The sequence below is a fragment of the Halichoerus grypus genome, chromosome 11, assembly GCF_964656455.1.
Source record: "Halichoerus grypus chromosome 11, mHalGry1.hap1.1, whole genome shotgun sequence".
NCBI lineage: Eukaryota > Metazoa > Chordata > Mammalia > Carnivora > Phocidae > Halichoerus > Halichoerus grypus.
In genome coordinates this window covers 93602700-93625217 of record NC_135722.1, presented here as the reverse complement: position 1 = coordinate 93625217, position 22518 = coordinate 93602700, and the positions used below count along the sequence as shown (strand labels likewise).

The following is a 22518-nucleotide window of genomic DNA, read 5'->3' as shown; positions in this document are numbered from 1 at the left end:
GCGGTGGCAGATTTACAAGAAGGCGTGAAACGGTGCTGACATGGTCTTAAAGGTTAGGAAAATGACTATAAAGCATATTTGGGGGCTAGATCTGTGCAGGCTGAGTAGGCTCTTGGCCATGAGGCATAGGGAAAGAATGTGGCCTTGGAGGAAAGGCCATCTGGGCACAGGAACAGAGCTCGGGGTGGTGGACTTGAGGGGAGAATAGAGGGTGGAATATTCCGTCTCCTCTCCCTGTCCTCATGGGGATAACTAACCCAGGTATTGACTTCCACCCTTCCCCTAGATCCCCTTCTTCCCCCACCTCTGCTCTCACATGCCAAGTGATCTCAGACAAGCCAGGTAATCTCTGAGTGAGCTCTGTTTTTTCCTAAAATGAAGCTGTTTCCTGTTTTTCTTCACCTCCAGGGAGGTGAAGAACGATAAATATGAGAAGTTGAAAGTTTATCCGAAGCCACACAAACAGTAGATGACTTTGATGCCATCACCTGAGATGCTTTAGGAGGATCTAATAAATATGATAAGGCCACGACATCTCCAGGTATGCTTAAGATGGCAATGGGCCATCCGTGGGATCCTGCCTAAGTCCCATTTGGCGGGGATGGCTAATTGCATGACTTGGCCCTTTGACTCAACTCTTCTATTTGAGACGGCTCCTCATAACACTGGATTTCTTTTTTTTTTTTTTTAAGATTTTATTTATTTATTTGAGAGAGAGAGAGAAAGATAGCGACAGAGAGCACAAGTGAGATGAGCCAGCACGAGCAGGGAGGAGAGGGAGAAGCAGACTGCCCATTGAGCTGGGAGCCTGATGCAGGGCTCCACCCCAGGACACTGAGATCATGACCTGAGCAGAAGGCAGACACTTAACCGACTGAGCCACCCAGGTGCCGCAGCACCGGGTTTCAAGTGGGAGGTTTTGTGCTACGCTACCACCAGAGGGAAGATTTTAGAACTTGAGAAGGGTGGAGAACGGGTGTGTTGTCCTGGGGAAAGGATGGATGAGGAGGGGCTGGGAGAGAGAGATCAAGCCAATTGCATGTCCCCTGCTATGCCGTGTTTTTTACATGCTATCTTTATTCCTTTCGACAGCCCCTTTAAACCCATTTCACAGATGAGAAAGTTAACAATTTGCCCAGTGTCACTCAGTTGTTAAATGAGATCAAGGTTCCAACTCCTGTCAGCCTGAAGCCAAGGCCCACGTTCTTTCCCCCCACACCTCAGAGTCTTGCCACTTCTCCGCGACCACACTCCTGGTGCTCCCAGGACTCCAAGCTGAGAGAATTTTCCCAATCATGAAGCTAACTCTGTACTCTCTCATCTCCCTGTCCAGACACTAATGCCTCATCTAAGTAACTACTACTACTACTACTAATGATGATCAGAATAATAATAATGGAGCAGAGATAGTGTTTGTGAATTTTGTTTTGTTTTATTAGGTGGCCTCATTTTGGAGTCTCCACTTGACTTCTTTAGGGCATAGTGATCGGGGCCAGTTGGGATGGCAGGAGCCACAGCTATTGAGAGAGAAGTGTTGATCTGCCTTCAGTTCTCTCTCAATCCCTCACTCATGTGCTCTACGTCTCAGGAATAAGAGGAACGGCTGAGGGGACCTCTTGGTTCTGATTGGGGAGATGTCCATTGTCTAAAAACTGAATCTATTAGAGAGCACCTTCTCTAGGATCTGGACACTAAGTGGGATGGGGATGAGCTCTTGGTTACATCTGATGGGCCTTCAAAAAGCCTCACACTTTAAAAAGTGATATGTGCATACTGTGTACATTTTGGACATACAAAGAAGAAACATACAAAGAAGAACAAATACCATATTATATATGTTATCTATAATTACATATAAATTGATGGGATTCTTACCTAGCAATTTGTTGTGAATGTTTTCCTATGTCACTAATTATTCTACCATGATTTCTCATGCATTTCTAGTATGCCATTAGATGAAAATACCATTTAAGCAATTCCCTGTTTTTGGAGATCTGGGCCATTTTGTTGCAATGAACATTCTCACGCATAAATTTTTGTGTCCTGAATAGCAGAGTGAGATTAAGGGCATTAGTTTCATCTTTTGTAAAATGGAGGTAATAATACCCATTTCAAAGTACTGTCACGAGGATTATATAGAATAATACACATAAGGTACTTAGCAGAGTGCCTTGCACACAGCTCTCCATAAATGGTAGCTCTTGTGACTAGCTTACTTTTCATCTGATTATTTTCTTAAGTGCCCAAAAGTAGAATTACACTCTCAAGGTTTCTGAGGGCTCTGTGGTTTAATTGTGTTAGCCTCTCTGAAGGTCATCGGGAAGAAGAGCAGGTGGAACAGGAAGCCACTGTGAGATATCAGCTCAGCCATTGCTCAAGCCGATCAGGTAAGGCAGCCATCGATCCCCAAGTGGGGTCACAGCAGTCAGACTGCCCCGGGACCCAGCATCCCTGGCTGAGACCTGGACTCCTAATCCACCGACATTTTGCATGGCCCAGCGGCTGCTAAGGTTTAAATGTACGCGCACGAGAGCCAGTGAGAGCCACAGAAAGCCATCCCTCCCTAATTATCGCTACTGCGAGAAGAGGATTCGCCTTAGGGTGGGATCCCTAAGAGTGGATCACACGTGTCCTCTTCCTCCGTATGATAGACTCCATCATAGCAGAGAATTCCAGAGCTGAAAGGAAACTTCTTGATAGTTGGGCCTGATCCCTTCACTTCTGGGAAAGGCTGAAGCCCAGAGCGCTTAAATGATTTGTTCAAGTCTTAAAACAAGTAAGTGGCAAAGCCAGAACCAAACCTCAGGTCTTCCAGAGCCCTCCCTGGGCCTCTCCCTGGAGCCTGCTTATTCCCAGAAAAAGAAAAGGAACCCAGGATTAGAGGTCACGGTTAACTTGTTGTCCAGATACGCGTGCCTCTCTTTCCAAAACGAGTGTTTCTCCTGAGAGGTTCATCCCTGGAAAAATGAAACCACATGGCTGTGTATTCTGCCCTATGCCTGTGCTGGACCGTTCCTACAGACAATCTGGTAACATCATCAAGAAGCAGGAAGGAACTTTTATAAGGTGGCTCTTATTTTTCTTCCCCCTCCTAAATTTCATACCATGTTGAAGCTGGTTTTTGTAAGAGTCACTGTGTTCTGCACAGAAACTTCTGCAGCCAAGCAGCATTTCTCAAACTGGGGGAAGCCAGCCTTTGTTACCTCAGTCGGTTTTTGACACAGGACTGTGGGTGAAGAAAGACCAGCTGCGGCCTTCTCGTGTGGAGAGAATGCAATTATAAAAACGGTGCCAAGCTCTTCCTCCCCTTCGGGTGCTGCTGGACTCCCACTTAGCTCCTCAGTCAATTTAAAGTTTAAAATCTTTAAAGCGTATTTTTGGGGGCACCTGGGAGGTTCAGTCAGTCAAGCGTCTGACTCTTGATTTCTGCTCAGGTCATGATCTCAGGGTCGTGAGATCGAGCCCCGTGTCGGGCTCTGTGCTGGGCATGGAACCTGCTTAAGATTCTTTCTCTCCCTCTCCCTCTGCCCCACCCCCAGCCCGCTCTCTCTTTCTAAAAAAAAAAAAAAAAAAAAGAGTGTTTTTGTGAGATTTCAAAGACAGCAGTTCATCTCTTACTGTGCTAGCCACTGCTATTTGCAGGAAAATCCCTAAATGTCAAATTGTGGATTATTTTACAAATGAAAAAGGGACACCTCTAGAATCAATGAAAAGGCTGCCTTGATTGGCCTTCTGCTGGTGAGTGTGGAGCTGGTGATTTTTGCCAAGTCCTACGGCTCAGGCAAGAGGCCACGGTGGCTGTTTTGTGGCAAGGCCTTGTGCCGTGGGAGCGGCCATGCCTGGTAGCTTAATTGTACTCCCAAAGGGCACCGTCAGAGTGATCCTTCAGCAGGTGCATGTCCGTCTGCCCAGGATTTGGCTTCTGACCATGAAGGAGGGCAGTAGGTCAGGCAGAATAAGGTCACAGTCGGGGCCAGGCTGGTAGTTAAGAACATTGGAGATTTTCCGGCCTGGGTCCATTCCTTGGCTCTGTCACTTATGTAACCGGGGACAAGTGACTAAATCTCCCTAAGCCCAGATTTCCTCACCTGCAAATTGGCATCAACAGAAGTACCAACCTCACAGGGCTGTGGGGATAATTAAATGAGAGAATGCTTATAAAATACCTGGCAAATAGTAAGCACTCTATAATGTCAGCAGTAAGTTTAATATTGTTATGCTTTTACTGACTGTGACTTTAGGGAGTTTTGAAATTGATAAGAGGAGAGGCGAATAGAAAAATATTTTTGTACTAGACATTGATTCCTTCAGAAGGTATTTAGTGATTACTCACTTTATGCCAGGCACTCTCTAGGCCTTGCGTATACAGAAACAAGAAACTCAGAGCTTAACCAAACCATACAGAAACACAGAATTGCACTGACCAGGGGTTAATCCTACAGTGAAAGGGATACAAGGGGGTATTGTGGGCACAGGGGAAAGGAAGGTCACAGCTGGCTTGGGGAACAGGCCTCCTCAGAGCAGGAGCACGGAAGGGAGTTTGCATGTTGGTGAAGACATTCCAGGCAAAGACACTGTCTGCACGACTCTGAGAAGGGAGAGGCAGGGTTTGTCTGGTACAGCAAGAGCACGCAGGGAAAGGGAAAGAGCCTGATAATAGGCTTTTATTCAGCACCAGAGGTAGGAGACACATTGCCCCCCCTCATCGAGTAGAGACTGATAGGGAGAGAAAGAAAAGCATTTAGGGATTACCACGTGATAATCCCGATCATCAAGGGACTCATATAATGCGCCTACTGAAAAAGATTTCTATTCTCGACCCAACGTTGTAAGGAAAAACCACAAAGGGATGATGACATGGCCAGAGACTAGGAGAGGAGAGAGTTAATCAGTTGGTGGAAAGTGGAGGAGAAGGAAAAACATTCCATAAAGGGCACAAAATGGAAAAGGACATGGAGGTTTGTGAGGGGGCGTGGGTCACTGGAGGGCAAACAGGCCAATAGGTATGGCTGGAATAAAGACGGCTAAGATGAATGCACTGATTCATTTGACAAATATGTGTGCAGGGCCCACAGTGTTCCTGCACGGTGCCCGAGGCTCTGGGGATGCAACGGTAGGGCCCCAATCCTGAGGCGGATTAGGAAGCACAGATGGTATGCGTGGACCATGGGGTCTGATTGGGGCGATATGCAGGCATAACATTAAGAAACAGTGAATCACATGGTGAGCAATGATTCCTTTTTTGATTCTGATTACAAGGTTGGGGGGAGAGTCTGGTGCCGAGCCAGGGAGTCAAATACTGGTTCATCTTTCTAACAGGGAGCTCTTGGCCTTATGCTCAGAGCACTGGCAGGCAAGAGTGTGCAACTGGGATTTAGTAAAAATATTGTGTTTCCTGGTTTTTGTTTTCATTTTTTTAAACAGTGGATATTTTCTGTACGTGGCAAGTAGGACTTGTTTTCTCTTCATGGAGGTCATACGAAATTTTCTTTAAAATGTATTTGAGTTAATGAGTTATTTTTGAGAAAAATTATGTAAATACAGTAGAGTGCTGATGCAGATCTAGCAAAACTAACAAGTTGATAGGGAAGTGGCCAAGGCCTAGCCTTGCTGTGGCCAATGGGAAGCTACTGTAAGTAAGCACAGGGGACGAAGAATCACTAAAAGAGACTCGTTTGGATGGGAGCTCCTTGGATGCCAAAGTTAAGTGTGTCATTGGTTTTGAGGTCCCAGCTCCTAGCATAGAGCTTGGCACTTCGCACGGGCTCGGTTTTGGGTACCCCAGGGCGTGCCATTCACAATGATCCCCGTTAAAATAGAAAACTTGCATTTATTCTTTCCATTCCGGCCATCACTCAGTTGCGTGGGTGCCTGGAAGGAGCTGGAAGCTCTGGGCCTATCTGACAGGAGCCCGCACATGGACAGGAGTCCCTGAACTAGGGCCAGCAGGGCAGAGAGCAGGTGCATCCTGGTCCTCCTCTGCAAACCTGTCCAGTCCTCCCGGCTCTGTGTGGTGATGACGTTCGGGGACTGTCTTCTTGGATCCCATGGCAGTCACTCCATTGTTCTCAGAGAGATGACACCCAGAGGTGGTGGATACTGATAAGCCATTTCAGCAGCTCTAAGAGACCTTGTGGTTTCTTTCTTGTTCCTCTAAAAAAAAATGTTTTTTTCACAACTCAGAAGCATTTATGTATGTCATGTTTTATGCATTATGGTCCTCTTCGCCCTTGGATATGTTGTTTGGACCCTCATCTTCCGCCGTGCCTCTCTCCCTGGAGGTCTCACGATGCTCGGGAAAAACAGAAAAGAACTGCTTTGTGGCACTTTTGCCCCAGTGCATCGGGGCCTGCAGCCAAGCCAGGTCAAAGCGGGTTTAAAATGAAGTTTTCAAGCTTGGGGTGGGGGGAGAAAAAGGAAAGATAGCCTGGTTCAGTTTCTATAATGAAATAAAATTAATTGCATGACCAGCTGTTCAGGACATATGAAAAATGTTTCACTGTATATATAAAAATAAATAAATAAAATGAAATTTTCAAAGACCTCACTTGGGGCTTCCCGTAGGATAGAGCTCTTGAGAAGTTACTACACAGACACATTGAGCTTATGATTCGCAACTCGATGGCCAACCAGTGTTTAATTCCTCAGTTCTCAGCAGGTAGGATTTTAACCTTAAGGATGGTTTCTACAGGGCACTATGCTACTACATATATACTTCAAAAGAGAGTGGAAGGCGAGAATGAGTGAGCTGGCCGTGTATCTGAACTTGGGCCATGTATCAGGACAGCGTTGCAGGTGACCGTGTGGCCCCTGGCTGCCATCTGTGCAGAGTACACAGAAAGCAGCCCCACTCTCGGGAAGGCCCGAGACTATTGACAGACGGTTCTCCTTATCTTGTTTTCACATCGGTTGCAACACGTTGTGTATTCAGAACAAGCGTGGGTGGGGGTTCCTCCTGTCCTGCCCTGTGCTAGCTGTTAAAATAAGAGGGTTTATCGTATTGTTTTTCATGTATTGAGCAGGCTGCCAGTGGTTGGTGATTCCAATGGGTCACGGAGGGATTTGGCGATTGCTAAGAAAAACCCAACTCAGCTCTTTTGGGGAATACATCAACAATCTACATAATAGTCATTCAATTTTGGAGATTAGGGTTTGTTTGACTGCCAAGGGGCACGAGGTGCAGCTCTCAGAATATTTGAACTACAATTCCCAATGCAAATCAGTGGACAATTTTTCAAATCGGTCACCAGGAATCATAGCCTGCAATTGGCCACTAATATTCCCATTGCACTTCCCAGTCCAGTGTATGGTTACTCCCATGTAACAGGTAAGAACCCTGAAGCACAGAAATACTAAGAAAATTTTGATCACAGTTATATGTTTATAGCTCGTGACCGAGTCGGGTAGAAATCAAACCCAGGTCTGCTGCCTCCCAGTTGTAAGTCCTTTGTCCTCCACCATCCTGCCCACATCTGTCTCCATCTTGTCCAAATTGAGTTGTGCATTTGCTGCTTCAGCATAGGGCACCCTCAGTGCCCTGTTAATTGAGGATTAGGGAGAGCAGGGTAGCCAGGGAAGATAATTGGAAATTGACTTAATGGGTTGCACCGTCAATACATAAGTTTACAGCAACTTAGAGATAGAAGTGAGGAAAGAGACTGGTATTTACTGAGCAAGCAGCTGCTGGACTGTGAGCTTCTTGGACGTGTCACTGTGCAAGAGGGTATGTGTTTAAATACCCCCTCCCTTAATCCTCCGCCAGCTTCTGAGAGACCTGGTCTCTCATCCCCATCCGACAAATGAGAGCAGTGGAGACTAGAGACACAAAGAAACTTGCCCAAAGTTGCATAACAAGTAAGTGGTGGAGCCTGACTGAGCCTAGGTTTGTCTGATTCCAAAGCCAGCCCAGTCCAACCCCCACACTCCATCAACGAGGAACCCGAGTGGTGGAGCCACTTCAATGGTCTCACAGCAATCGCGGAGCTGGGTCTGCTCAACAGGATCCTGGTTCTCTTCCCCGCCCACCTGGCAGACCTCCGCTCAGAGGGTTGGGATTCCCCTCTGTCCCATCAGATGAAAAGTTGTCAGCATTGCCCATGACCTCCCCTCCCCCCACCTGGGCCCCTGGAGTCATGAGAGCTTTTGTTGCAGTTCACACCAGCCATTAATTTTTTACCTCTTGCTGCTCTCCACTTTCCAGAATTTTCCATGCTCCTCATCTGGGCTCTGCCAAAAGTTGTTCACAAGTAACCCCATTTGACCATTTGATTTGTACATTTTCTCCCCCCGCCTTGCAACGTGGTACGAGACGACAGAAAATAGGAGAGCATAAAGCTCGAGGAGAGACAGGTGGAGGGAGCAGAGAGTGAGGTAGCACCCATAGTCCGTGAGAGCCCAGAGTCGGTGTTAGGAAGGCACCAGCTCTGAGGATATCAGAAACGAGGCCCTGGGGCACCATGGGCCCCGCGTGTGGGATCTCTGTTGCTATAGAGGCCAGAACCTAAAGCTGACCCCCCACCCCCACCCCCAGCGCTCCCACAGTCCTCTGTCTCTACTCTCATTACACCTGGCACATCCACCCCTTTGGAAATCTCCTCGCTTCAGTACTGTTGTTAATGTTCATCTTAACCCAAAGTTGTGCGTATGAACTCGTAACGTATGCAAACCAGGTACTGGGATTGGTTCTCAATCTCTTGGTCCTGGGCAGGGGAGGTGAAGGGGTTGCACGGAAGGAAACTGGTATCTATTAGGTGCCTCCTCTACAGAAGTTATTTCATTCAATCCTCACAACAGCACCGTGAGGTGGATTTCCATCCCATTTCACAGAGGAGAAGACTGAGGAGCTCACGGTGGGAGGTAATTTGCTCAAGGCTTCCCAGCTAGCAAGCGGCAGAGCCAGAATCAGGACCCAGATCTCTCTCCAGGGCACATACTGTTTCCACTTTGCCATGCATCAGATGAAGCCCAGAGCCTGCCTCCAACATCTTCCAGAGGGTGAAACAGTATGACCCCCGATCTCAAAGAACTCACAACCCCAAAGAGCGCGGCACGTGGAGCCACAGAGTTGGGTTGGAATCTTGGCCCAGCCCATTCCTCATTGTGTTTATTAGCATGTCCTTCAGTCTCTCCTGTGAAAGATCCGTAAATAATAGTGTCTACCTTCCAGGATTATTGTGAGAGGACACAATTTTTGTTGCAGAGGACACAGATTTTTCAATGTTGTGTGATCTCTTAAGCTCTCCGTAAATGGTATTATTTCATTTTGAAACTCAAGTAATCGACTGTAGTACTCACAGGCCAGTGGTGAAGCCAATCAGGACCTTTATTCACCTGGCCCCCCTTGGGGAGCAGGTGTGTGGTGTGAGCAATCAGGCGTGGGTAGTAGAGAAGCCCAGCATGTGGGTCTTCGAGACCAGAAGGAGCTGGAGCAGCCGTGACCCTCCCCTTCATGGGGCGGCCCTGCCTCTCCCATAAGGTAGAAGTTAGTCCCTGCTGATTAGATGGGAGACTCAGAAGTTAACCAGACCTGATTCCTCAAGGCTCTAAGCTACGTGTGAAGTCCCCCCCGTGCTGGTCAGATGGTTTAACATCGCAGGCGCTGTCTGCTCCTTGGTTTGGGCCCTGACCGGAGTTACAGACGGTGAGTGCTTTTTTCTTTCCATCCTTCTGCAAGTTGAGGATTTTTTGTTAAACTCTTATAGTTGAGTGGATAAACTTCAGATTTCTTTTTGTTTGATTTTTTTTTTCATTTTTCAATTTAGATTTTTGCGTGTTTATCTCATTCGCTCTCATAATTTAGTTCTGATGTTGATGTTAGCAGTTTGGGATGTAGCTTGGAAGCGTCGTGCTGACCCGTGAGGGAAAGCTCACCTGGGGTAAACAGTACGCGGCCCCACATGATGAACTTTATGGCACAGCAGCCAGCCTGGGGAGATTCAGCTCTCGGTCCGTATGTGTTCAGAGCTCAGAAAAAGCCCCCCGGGGTCCTCATTTAAACAGAACCATCTTGGTTCATCATAAAAAGAAAATGAGTGCTGTGGGTGATTATTTCTGTTTTATATTAAAAATTAATTCCCAGCCCCCAACATCGTGATCCTGCCCAGCCCAGGGCCTGTACTAATTTGCATGGTTGTGTGATTCTCCATCTGCTTTGAATTTCTTGGCTGCTTTGTCCGAGGTTATTCACAAATCTGCTTGTTTTTGGGAGGGTCTAAGGACAATATTGATTGATTTTTTTTTTTTTTTGGATTACAAAGAAACAAAAAAACAGTGGGAAACGTTCTAATTGGTCTTTTTATTGTGCGCTGTAGCCTGAAGTCCCTCCGAGTAATGAACACGAAGTGCAAAAAGTAAAATGTTCCAGTCTAAAAGGCAGTGGGAGAAATGACCTAGCGCAGAAATAATAACATGAGGTCTTATTAACGGGAGCGAGGCACTTGCAGTGATAAGTTCTGCTGGTCGCCCGATGGGATGGGAGCCTCTGCGAGCTATTTTCTGGGTAACACTCACAGTTTCCGTCACCTGTGGGCTTTTCACAAGGAGCCTGTTTTTCCCTCTGATGCTCCTCTCAAGGCCCTGAGCTACGCAGAGGGGGGAGGTTTACCCAAAGGCACTGGGGCGCATCTGCGCGCACCCCTGTGGCACCCACTTGCCAGCCCACTGCTTCTCATGAGAACTAAGGATCTTCAGGGTCGAAGGGAGGGAGGGCTGAGAACAGGACCAATTCTTTCCTTTTGACTTTCCCCTGGAGGTGTCCCTGCCTCCATCTCAAAACCTGTCCTGGCAGCTCTTGCCCACAGGGAACCATCTCCCTGGAACTCCCAGGACACAAGTTGGCTTCCCTTATGTGGCCTTGTGTCACCATTCAGTGGCTTCCCATTTTTAATCTTGATGCCCAGGGGAGGCTACAGTCTCCATGAGGACAGAAGCTGTGTCTCCTTTTGTTCTAACATGTGGCTTGCAAATACCATAGTGTATGCTGAGCAGAGGGATCAGCAAACACCCCACGAGAAGTGGCACTTATTCCTTAGAAAATGGAATTACTTGCTATAATAATGAATCCAAGCGCAACACATGTATGTGCAAGGAAACCTTTCATCCAAAACACTAATGACCTCAGTGTGGAGAGAGACGGAAGAGTCTAAAATAAAGATCTGTTGAAAGTACTTTTAAAAAGACAGAGAATATCCTCACATAAAATAAAATCAAGGACTTTATCTCCCAAAGGCATGAAGACTCCTTGCCTTCATTCAAGGTCAGATTAAAGACTTCAGAGAAACCCAAATTGCAGAAGATTCTAGAAGTCAAAGATGTGTTTGGGGTTTGGGGAGAAGAGAGAAAACATTAGAAGGAGAGCCTTCAGATTTTAACTCAGGATTTTTGAGTATATTCTCATTCCTCTTCTTCGGACTATATTAATGCAGTTAAAAGAAGGCAGGGAATTGCTATAAAACTTATGGTTAACCCTGATTTTGCATTCATTCATCATTCATTTGTTCATTTACTCCTTTAAAAACCTCATACACGGGGCGCCTGGGTGGCTCAGTCGTTAGGCGTCTGCCTTCGGCTCAGGTCATGATCCCAGGGTCCTGGGATCGAGCCCCTGCATCGGGCACCTGCTTGGCGGGAAGCCTGCTTCTCCCTCTCCCACTCCCCCTGCTTGTGTTCCCTCTCTCAATCTGTCAAATAAATAAAATCTTTAAAAAATAAAAACCTCACACGCTCCCTGAAGATGAGCGCTGTGTCTGGTTCATGTTTAGAATGTCTTCTTCATCCTCTTTTCCTGAGCTTGGCCCAGAACAGGTACTCACATACAGTTGTTGAGTTGGGTTGGTTGCGGACATGCCACATACTTCTTCGAAATTTCTTCTTTCTACTTTTCAGAAACAATTACCAAATGATGCTTATCCTCTTGAAAAATATGGAAAAATCTGCCCAACTGAGTCATAGACTAAGTTTTGAAACTTAAGACACAGGAAGTGACTAAGGTTTTAAGAGAACAAGACTTGGACCTGGTACTGGTTTAGGGGTTGGTGGAAAAGCTCATTTTTCTAGGCTAGAAGAGACATTAGCAATGGCACAGGCCCTGATGGGTACACTCTAGAAACCTGACATCCTTGGCATGTGCCCTCTTGGCTCCAGAGTGGTTGTTCCTCCCTATCTTGGTGGACAGGAAGATCTCCTGGCTCGGGGGCCACCATCCCCGACAAGCCAACAGTCCTGGTCTCCAGACTCACTTGGACTCAGAAAGCAGGCTGCCTTGCTCAAAGAGCCTGCGGCTTAAGGTCCCATAGAGACCAAAGCAAAGTTTTGCCAACAGTGGCAAGTGCTTCGTAGGCTATGTGTGAACTCAAGAGAGACCAGAGCCGGTTGACATTTTACACAGGGGCTGGGTCCTTGCCCTGCAGAGCCTGAAACCTGAGAGTTGAACATTCTAATCTGGCCAAATATGGAGCCTCTGAATCAACCTCCCGGTGTCTTCCTTTGAGATGGCGGCTGGTAGAAGTTCACGGTTTTCAGCTTTGGAAAACAACTGCTGCTCTTTACGTTGGTGGAAGATCGCCTTGTGACCTTGTGAAAGGTCAGACAGGCCAGTGGGTCGGAGAATGGTTTCCATGCGGACCTGAGCACAGGGGTTGAGGAGGCTTTGGTTGCAGCTGATCCTAAGAGCATTGCACAATTCTAAGGTTGGCGCCTGATTTTGAGGCCACTTTCCCCAGAGGGATTATGGACTGATGTCTCTGAAAACAAGTTGTTTAAATTGTATGTTTGTTTGTTTTTAAATAGAGAACTTTATTCCAGGGTTTCTTTAAGGGCTACACTTTCTAGAGGTGGCAGCGAGTAGAAATAATCAGCCTTCTTCTGTTTTCTTTGTTGTGGGGGTTAGGAGAAAGGAAAAGTCCCCCAGAGCAAAGATCTATGGTTAGAGAAGGATTTGTGTTAGGACTCCAAACCTAGTTACTTAAATAGTGGGAGGAAACAGGTACTTACCTGGCCAACGTGATATGTTTGGCCGTAACCCAGCCCCCAGACCCTGTGGGGAGAGGACCTGCTCCCATGGACACGGGCGCCCCTGCTAGCTGCCAGCCAAATTCATGAATCCCAAAGGGAAGTGGCTTTGAGGTTGCAGCTGGTTCGACCTAAAATCCTTTTCTCCACTGACAATCAATCCAAGAACCCACAGCCCACTGCCCAAGGACCAGTGACCTCCCTACCCTTTATATGCCACGGTAATTTCTCATGGAAACTGTAGAAGCAAAAGGCCTGCTTTCCAGTCCTAACGAAGATGGACTCTTGTCCAAAGAGCTAACATCCTGAATGTGCTCGAACCCCTGGGCTTCCTCACCAACCCACTGGGGCATCCCCACCTCCAACTACCTCATGTGGTTAGTTAACAGGGAGGCTGAGCAGCCTCGTGAGTGGGTGAGGTGAGAAAGAACACAACTGCACAGCGGTTCTTTCTGGCCTTCTCATCTTTACCACTCAGCTTTGTCATAGGACTTTCTACTCCCCTGGCTCTGCCTTCGTTCCTCAGGGGCTGATACCCTCCCTTTGTGAGGGAAGCAGTTCACTAGTGGGAGTCCTGTGATCCTGGGTATGGCATCAGTCTCCACAAGTCACACTGACGTACTGGCGCACACACTTAGCCTGCCTGGGTCTGGACCTCAGGCCACCGAATGTCCTCATGGTCATTCCTGAGGAGGCCAAATGTTCATCATGAAGGAAGAAGATAAAAGCATTCCTCCTTATTTGTCAGAAGCTCCAATTCTTAATGCCACTCCCAGATTCAGATCTAGGGCTTGGGACTTTAGAAAGTGTGGGTTGTTTGAAAGAATCCATCCATCCCCTTCTGAACAAAGTTGAAAAACTGAATTTGAGAACCTTCTCAGCTACACCCTCTTGTTAGCTTCTGTAGTCTCCGCACTCGAAGGCATTCAGAGGTCTTGTTTGCACATCTGGCTGGCTGTGGGAAAGTTCCTCCCATAAAGGTCCGGAGAAATGGCTTTGTTGCCAACAACTTGTGTTGTTAAGCTAGAGCGTACATTTTGCATTTTACTCTGGTACCGTGGATACAAGCTTCCCTCAGGAATTACTGATCCTCCTGAGTGTGTTGAGGGGGAGAGGCTAGTTTGGGGATAGCCTTCAGAATAACGAGTTTTAGGCTTGTTGCTCTCCTGATGCTGGAATTTAAAAGACGTGGAGTTCTTTCAGAAGAACTATGTAGATTGATGGTTCTAGAAATCCTTGGCTAAAGGGAGTACCAAAAATCACGTATGTAAACAAAAATAACTTATGGCTTGGTTCATATTTTTTTGTTCAGTTTTTTGACTGAAAAGGCACAATATGATGGAGAATTTCAGCTGCACGTACTCGTAGATTGTCTTAAGTATACCAACCAGAAGTTTGCACCATCCCAGGTAGAAGAATATGGTTTGCCTCCATTTAAATCTATCTAAATCTAGCAGGGCCGATGGGTGATATCCTTCAGTCATGACTTGGGTCCCAAATCCTGTACACCTTGTCATTAGTCCAACGTGAAATGAGTAAAGTAAAAAGAATGCTGGTGGAAAGTTTCCAGACGATCTTCCTCAGGAAAAAAAGTGCCCTTTTTTCTGTGATTGTACCCTGCCTATTTTTTTGGTATTAAAACATCCTTTCTTTTATGAACTAATGGTGATCGTTGGTGTTGGGGATTTTAGAATAAGTTGTTAACTGAGAAAATTAAAAGTTAACTCCCTCTAATCCACCTTTGTCCCACTGTCCTCTGCTCTCAAAGCTCATTAGTCCAAAAATATCTGAGACCAACTGCTCTACCCATTATTCTTGTAAGCCACCAGGCAGAGAAGATATTTCTGCTCCCTACCCTGAGAGAAGACCTGCCTCTGCAGATTGTTCCAATGCTTTCTTGCCCCTGATGGGGAGTAGTAAACTCTTATAGCCCATGCCTTCTCTGCTTGACGCCCTCATTCCTTCTCTCATTGAAACCATCCAGAAACCCCTTGCAAGAGAGCTAATTTGCATCTTCCTCCTCTGGGCTGCCCAAGCGCTTTGTCCTCACCTTTGTTATAACCCTTACCATGATAAAAGATAATTATTGGAATGAACCTCTTTCTCAATAAGCTGTGTGGTCCCTGATCGTTTATCTTTTTTTTTTTTTTGTAATTTCTACATGTAATGCCTGATAAATATGTATCTGTTGAATGAATAAGCACCCCTGAATCTCAGGTTGCAGTTAAAGCTTACTGTCTTCTTTGTCTCCCTCAGTAGAAGAAGTAAAGAGCTAATCTCCTATGTGCTAATTCTCATGATGTGGAGCTACTGTAGTGGATTCCCTCTTTGGCCATCTCTTTTCCTGGCATAAGAGAATACTAGTAGGGAAGCACTGGGGCCAGGAATCTGAAACCCAGGGCTCTTGCTGTCTCTGGACCCTCTGGAGACTCTGTCCTCTCTGTAAAGGAAAAGGATTGGGAGCGATTTATCTCAAAGGTTCTCACCATTCTCAACATCCTCTAGTGGGGAGAGGGCCTCAGATGTGAGACGCACGACTCTTCTCCAGGGAATTTCACTAAATTATTTTAAAAGTCATTTTACTTTAATTTTTGGTAACCTAGATGTTCATTCTTCCAACAAATTGTGTCAATTTTATTGCCAATTTTATTTACTTGCATCCCTCAAAAGGCCTACACAGGTTTTAGAATCAGAACATCTCTAAGTTTGATGTTTGAGTCCTGGCTTTATGTTTCAGGAGCCATGTGACACAGGACAGGTCCCCACTCTGGGCTTGAATGAGCAGAATGTGTGTAATCCTCCCTCTGCCGTAGTTGTTGGGCATGAAAGGAGCAGATGTATGTAAGGCATCTAGCACAGTGTGTGAGGTGTCCGTGTTCAACACAGGGTCATTTCCCGTCACCCTCCTTAATGCAGGGAGCATCTCATGACCACCCAAGAACCAGCCAACTGAACCATGAGAAACTCATTCATCCTTGAAACTTCACCTTCCTGTCCCCATCCCCACCTATTTTGTAAAAAGAGTAGGCTCTTTTGTAGAAGGGATTTCAGAAAGCAGGCAATCCCAACACCTATCCCATGGGAAGAATTGGGTAATGATGGAATTGCAGGAGTGAAGGTTTGGGGGAAGAACTGGGATTTCATCACTTACAGGTGAGCCCCAGTGGAAGCCACCAAGTGTATTGCCTGATAAGTGAGCTTTAACTTCAGTAAATCAGAAGGAGAAGGGGAACATAAGTGGGTGTTGGAGGGCTGAGAGATTCAGTGCATGTGTGTCCTGCTACTTTGATCCCTTATTAAAGACCATGAAAATATCCCCAGCAGCTGATGATTAACTCTTTCCAGGTGTGGGCCTATGATCAGAAATGTTTCAAACCAAGCCCCTGATATCTTCGGTAGACTTGTCTAGTCCAAGGCTTTTGCAAATGGGGGACTTGAGTCCCCACCCAGTTCTTTCCACTAGAGACTGGGGAGAGATTATCACCACAGCTCTGAAACTAGAGCTCTAAGCCATTTTTTGTCTGTGTTCATTCATTCACTCATTTATTCGTTCTCCCGGGATTGAACGTGCATTCTCAGTCATGGATTTAAGATAATGGATAATAAATGGCCTGGCCTGGCCTTCCAGCGCCCCTCCATAGGAGGCAGGTGAGACCAATGGAAGTAAAGTTAGAAGACACAGGTAAAGGAGGTTGAGAGAAGGCACTCAGGACAGGAGGAAGAGCAAGTTTGGGAATGTGCTGGTAGTTGAGGTGGGGCCACGATTATCGTGCAGGCTTGTTACCTGCCAGGCACGCTGCTGTCCGCTGCATATATTATGTCACTCTGCATTACCATCAATCTGCTCGGCAGGACCATTTTGCAAAGAGAAGGCTCTGAGACATTTAAGGCCATCCTCAATGTCCCACATCTGAAAAGTGGTAGAGCCAGAAATGAAATCCTTTCCAGCTGGTTGCAGTGTCCCTGCCCTTTGTGATCCGGAGCTGCAGTTAAATGGTAGCTGACCCTGACTCGGGGAGGTGGGAAAGGAAACGTGCCAATGAGGAAGGGTAGTGGGGGTGGAGGTCGCCCCAGAAGGGCATTATGGGGGGAGCTATGACCTACAGGAGCCCATGCCGCCCACCACCTCGCTAGAGTTTTTGTGTTCTTGTTCCACAGGGTAGAGGAAGCCCAGGTTATAGGCTTTGGGAGGTGGAGAGGGGAAGTGGCGGAGAGGTCATTGGAATAGCTGAGCATACATCTTGGGTTTTCTGGAACAATCGTAATTTTCAAATCATGTCTTTCATTGATAGGCCCTTGACTCTTGTTTCAGAAAATAAGGTCCCCAGTGAAATCATGGGGTTAGGGAGTGTGGGAACCCTGTCGCTTGAGGGCTGTTGGAAGCAAGACTCAGGGAAAGAAAAGTGAGTACTCCCAATTTTGTGCCTCTGTATCCAGGCAGGATCCCCTCAGCCAATTCCCCCTAAGGGACCCCCTCACTCCTCTTTAAAAATCTCTGGCAAAGAGACCTCTCCTTCTCAGCTTTGCTGTTCCAGGCTCCAAAAATCTCTGCAGAAGACATCTTTTTTTTTTTCTTTTGGTGGTGGGGGACCTCATCCTCTGCCTCAGCCCTGGGATTCTTCCTCTTTTTAGTGTTTCAGTACTTAGGAAAAAGAGAGGCAATAGGATCTCATGCAAAAATCCAACTTCTTCCTTTTTCCTTGCCTTACTCTCCCGCTAGGTGGGTCCCATCCCAAGTCATCAACGACAGGATGGCCCCCGGAGTCCCAGGTGGTCTCAGAGGACACAGACAGGATGCAGCTGAGCTCAGGCCAGGATGTGGAATCGTTAAGCAGGTCTGAGTGGTAGGCAAGGAAGGCTGCGTGCTGGCAACACTCAAGTGCCATTCAGGGACACATACCAGGAATCCATATGTCTGTGATTCTCTTGAGCATGGTCCAGGGTCCTCCAGCCTGGCTTGGCCTCATTGCTACCTCATTCTGCATACTGAGCACAGATGCATTGTGGGAAAAGAATGGAGGTTTCCTGACAGAACTAATTTCCTCTGGTTAAGTTTGGGGAAATACCCTACTCTCCTGGGGCCTTTCTTCTTCCACCTCTAAAATGGGGATACTAATTCTGTCTCTGATGTCCACACATGCCCCTCACCAGGACACTGTGAAGACAAGTGAGTAAAAACAAAGAATTCCAAGGCTAAAAAGCACCCTGGGTTCATTTTGTCCATTCTCTATCTCCAGCCAAGTTCTCTGCACAACAATACCCAGACCAGACAAAAGAATGTGCCAGGGCATAAAGACCACCTAGGAGGAAGAACCCACAGCTTCCCCTTGGCTTGAAGCCAAGTTGGAAGTTGTCATGCCAGCTTTTTTTTGCTGCATTGCTGTTCATCATCAAGTAATTCAGGCCATTTGGAAAAAAAAAAAAACAACTCAAAAATGAGGGAGTGATTTGCAGCATCTGTTACTTCCTTTTTAATTGAATCTGTTCTTCTCAGATACCAGGAGCAAGTGCCAAAGTCAGCAGTAGAATTCAGCTGTGTACATTTTGAAGGCGCTGGAAGATAAATTTATGTGTACCGTGTGAATGCAGATCATACAGAAACCAGATGGCCGAGCTGTCCTCAAGGTCCTGTCGAGGCTGGTGGCTGATCTAAAAGCTCTAGGGTGAGGAGGTAGGAGGTTGGTTAACTTTCCTGAGGAGCTGCCTTGGCAGATACATGCCCACGTGGACCTGGAAGTTTCTTCTGGGGGGGCAGGTATCCCACGAGATGGGGTTCCCATGCCTCCTTCCATCGTGCCCTTGAGTAATGGTTTGGCACTGCCAGGATCCACTTGGCCCTAGTCTCTTGCATTCTCTAGCTTTGTTGAGCACCGGGAAGGCTACCACAGAAGCCCGTGGAATTTCCTGTGCCAGGAAGTACCTTGATGAGATCTAAAGGGTGGGCTGCAAGGGGAGGGGTGGATGGGCTTGGCAGGTCCCTTCCCTATCTATGGTGTTAAAAACAAACAAACAAACAAAAAACCCGTGCAAAAGAAAGCCTAGGAACACAGAAAGCTTCAGTAGCCTAAAGCACAGCTGCTTCAAAGCCATTGTTTCCAGGAGAAATGGGGATTTTGCTTGAGGACGCATGAGCAATGGTGAGCCCCAGGAAGTTGACTGGATGTTCACCTTCCTCCTCTAAAATGCCAACTTTCTGAGCCTTCATTACCAGATTTGAGAAGTTGTGATGGGCCAACCCCTCAGCCTTCCTTTGTCCTCTAATGCCGTGAGACCACACAAAGTAGGTTGGCATTGGTGGTCCTCATCTCTGGCAAGACTGTTAAGCCTCAGAATGGGGCTGAGGCTTTCCTTTGGGCACACAGAGGGTAAATCCTAAGAGCAGCAGTCCATGATGAAGGGAGGCCTTGGTTTGGGAAGTCAGGGGGCTTGTGCTAGTCCAATGTTGTAGCATTGAATGAATGTGCACAAAAACATGGATCTCATCCACCCGAGGAAGGCAGAGGATTATCGCAAGCTGTGGTAAAGATCTGTAGATTTGAAAGCCCTTGGAAAGGAACACCCTGTGGAAATGGAAGGTATCTCAGCTTTAGCCTCTGGGGAACGTATGTTGTTCGTCCAAGGTGTCATCCTTCTTGTTAGTAAATGTAACTACAGTTGACCCTTGAACAGTGCATGTGGGTCCACTTATACACAGATTTTTTTCAGTACAGTACTCTAAATGTATCTTCTCTTATGACTTATTAACGTTTTCTTTTCTCTAGCTTGCTTTATTGTAAGCATGCAGTATAGAATACACATGACATACAAAACATGTGTTAATCATAACACATAAACACAACATGTGTTTGTTATTGGTAAGGCTTCCGGTCCACAGTAAGTTATTAGTAGTTAAGTTTGGGGGGAGTCCAAAGTTGCATGTGGAATTTCCACCACGTAGGGGTCAGTCCCCCTAACGCTTGTATTGTTCAAGGATCAACTGGATAGACATCTTGCGTTTTCCTGAGAGTCCTGCCCAAGTTCTTGGTATGGGTTTTTCAAGAATCCTAGTATTTTATTTTAGAAACTGTAGGGATTATTTATTCCAGCCTCTTCCAAATCTGGCTACATGTCAGAATCATCTGGGGAGCTTTAAATACATGGATTTTCAGAGTACACCTCTGAAGATTCTGATTCAGTAGGTTCTGTTGAACCCGGAAACTTAGAATCTGTATTTTTACTGAGCTGCACCTCAGGAATCCAGATATGTGGCCAGCTTGGTGACCTGATCTAATCAATCCAGTTTTTGCATTAAATGCTTCTATCCCATGTCAGAAACCACCTCTGGCTAACTTAGAAGATTTTAGGTAGCTCACATAACTGACCTGCAACTTGGCTAGCCAGACTCTGAAACCGGGAACCAAGGACACTTGCTACCACCCCTGCATTTTGGGTTGCTCTTTTAAGGTTCCAGCTCCTTGATGGGAGCAGTTGAGTGGCTAAGTCTACGTCATACTTCTGGGTGTTATCTGGCAGGAAGCTGAAAGAGAGAACATCAGCCCAATCCACTTCCTGACTGGGGCCCCATTCTCACTTATATTGGGATGTCCCTTAAGTAAGACAGGTGCTCAAATACTGGACAGACAAAACAACAGTTGCTCCCTATAGATTTCCTTTCCGGAATCCCCAGGTGTTCACTGAGATTGTGCCTGCGTGCACAGGGGAGCTTGGGTGCACAGGGGAGCTGTCCACCTTACAAGGCAAACCTTTTTTTTTTTTTTTTTGGCCATATTTGGTGATTAGGAAGTTCTTCACGATTCTGCTTCCCTGAAATTGCTACTCATGGGCCTCAGGTTCACATCTTTTCCAAGATCCCAACTAACCTATTTATGCAACCTTTCAGAAAATCTGAGCTTCCTTTTCTGCCTTTAGTTTAATATGTGAAGTGACTGAGAGGCAGACCCCTTCCTTCAGGCATTTGGTCCAGAGACAATGTGGTAAAATGGAGAAAGCCCAGGATTAAACCCAGTTTCGCTGATTCCCGGCTGTGCTGCTCCTTTGTTGTGTGACTTTGGACAAGTTACTTGTGATCCTCCGTTTCCTCCTCAGGAAAACCGAGATCTTAATGGCGGTGGGAATGAACCTTAAATACTTCACAGGCAGGCTTCCGCCAGCAGCCTTGCTCACAGGGAGCGATGCTGGCTGCTGGACGGAAGGCAGGGTAGGAGAGTCGTTCAGGGCAGAGGTATCCGGCAAACCTGAGTTTGAGTACAGATCCCCCACACGATGTGCCTAACCTTGCCCAAATGACTTACCTTCTCCTTTGCTCATCTGTAAAGTGGGTATAATAATTGTAGCTACATGAGAGAATTCTGAAGATTAAAAGAGATAAATGCCAAAGGTTTACGTGGTGCTTGAGACATCAGTGGCACTCAAGAAATGTTATTTCTCCTCTCCGATTGGCAGTTGGGGGTGTGCTGTTTCCATCCGTGGGGGGAGGGGCTGCCTCTTTGGGAATAGTCATGGCACTGCTGCCCGTGTCTGTCAGGAAGGAGATAGGGCATGGGCTGCTCTGTCGTGCTTCCACAGAGGCCGTCCGGAAAGCGTGTGATTCAGGAGACCCCCATGCCCGGTGTCGTGTCAGCTGAGCTGTTGTCTTTTAGGGCCATTCACCCCATCTGTCGCTAGAAGGGCCAGCAGACCTTGCTGGAGAAAGCCCGCTTGGGAAGCCCATGATTATTATAATGGCCACTCCTCTTCTCTGTCTCCTCGCCCTGCCCCCCTCCGAACACACACATGGACACACAACCCCTTTTTCGCTCTCTCCCAAAACAGGGAATAATTAAACAACCCAAATCCAAACATCCAGCAGAAGTTTATGCTTGAGTCTCAGAACACAACATATGGCATCCCTAGTCAGTGCCAGGTTCTGCAAACCACGAAGCCCCGTCTGCAGCCTCCACCACAACCCCCCAGCCCAGGGGGACCGTTCGCGGCAGAGAGAGCACCCCTCCCTCAAAGACTAGGGGTCATGGAGTTCAACCCCTTAAACTGGAGTCAAAACTACTATTTTCCTCTCTCTTGAAAATGCGCCAAGGATGGAGGAGATTCAAAGGCTTGTCTTCCCTCCATTGGCCCCACCAACACTCACCTTTCTGCACTGGATTTGGAGGCAGGAAGACCATGCAGAGAGGACGCAGAGGTGGGATTTTCTGAGGCTGTCGCAGTGGCCCTCTGCAGAGGCAGAGAAGCCGTGTGGTGGGGAGGCCTGCCCGTTACAGCTTCATCTCCTCCTTCCCGCCTGCTTGAACTTCCCCTAGCATGGCTGAGGCTCTAATGTCATCAAGTTGGGCAAGACCCCACTGGCAGCTTGGGATCGGCGCTGTTCTTAGGACCAACCCAATCTCATGGGCTTCCCTTCTGGCTACCTCTTGGCCAGAGCTTGGCTGCCTCCACATGACAAAGACCCCTGTCCCCCCCAAGGTCTCCCAGGTTCCAGAATAATCTTTACAGCCAGACTCCCTGGAGTCTTAG

General features: G+C 47.1%; 1 protein-coding gene across 7 annotated transcripts in view; it reads left to right on the top strand.

The window, feature by feature from the left end:
- The window catches only part of UBASH3B (ubiquitin associated and SH3 domain containing B), a 139125-nt gene that overhangs the window by 28656 nt on the left and 87951 nt on the right, over positions 1-22518 (top strand). Inside the window, exon 1 of one of the 7 annotated variants that reach the window (XM_078058844.1) lies at positions 18577-18671. The exons of the other annotated variants lie outside the window; for them this stretch is intronic. Coding sequence (XP_077914970.1) covers positions 18592-18671 — 80 coding nt within the window. The 5' untranslated portion in view covers positions 18577-18591. Of the gene's footprint in view, positions 1-18576; positions 18672-22518 lie in introns of those variants that run through there. 7 annotated transcript variants of the gene reach the window in all.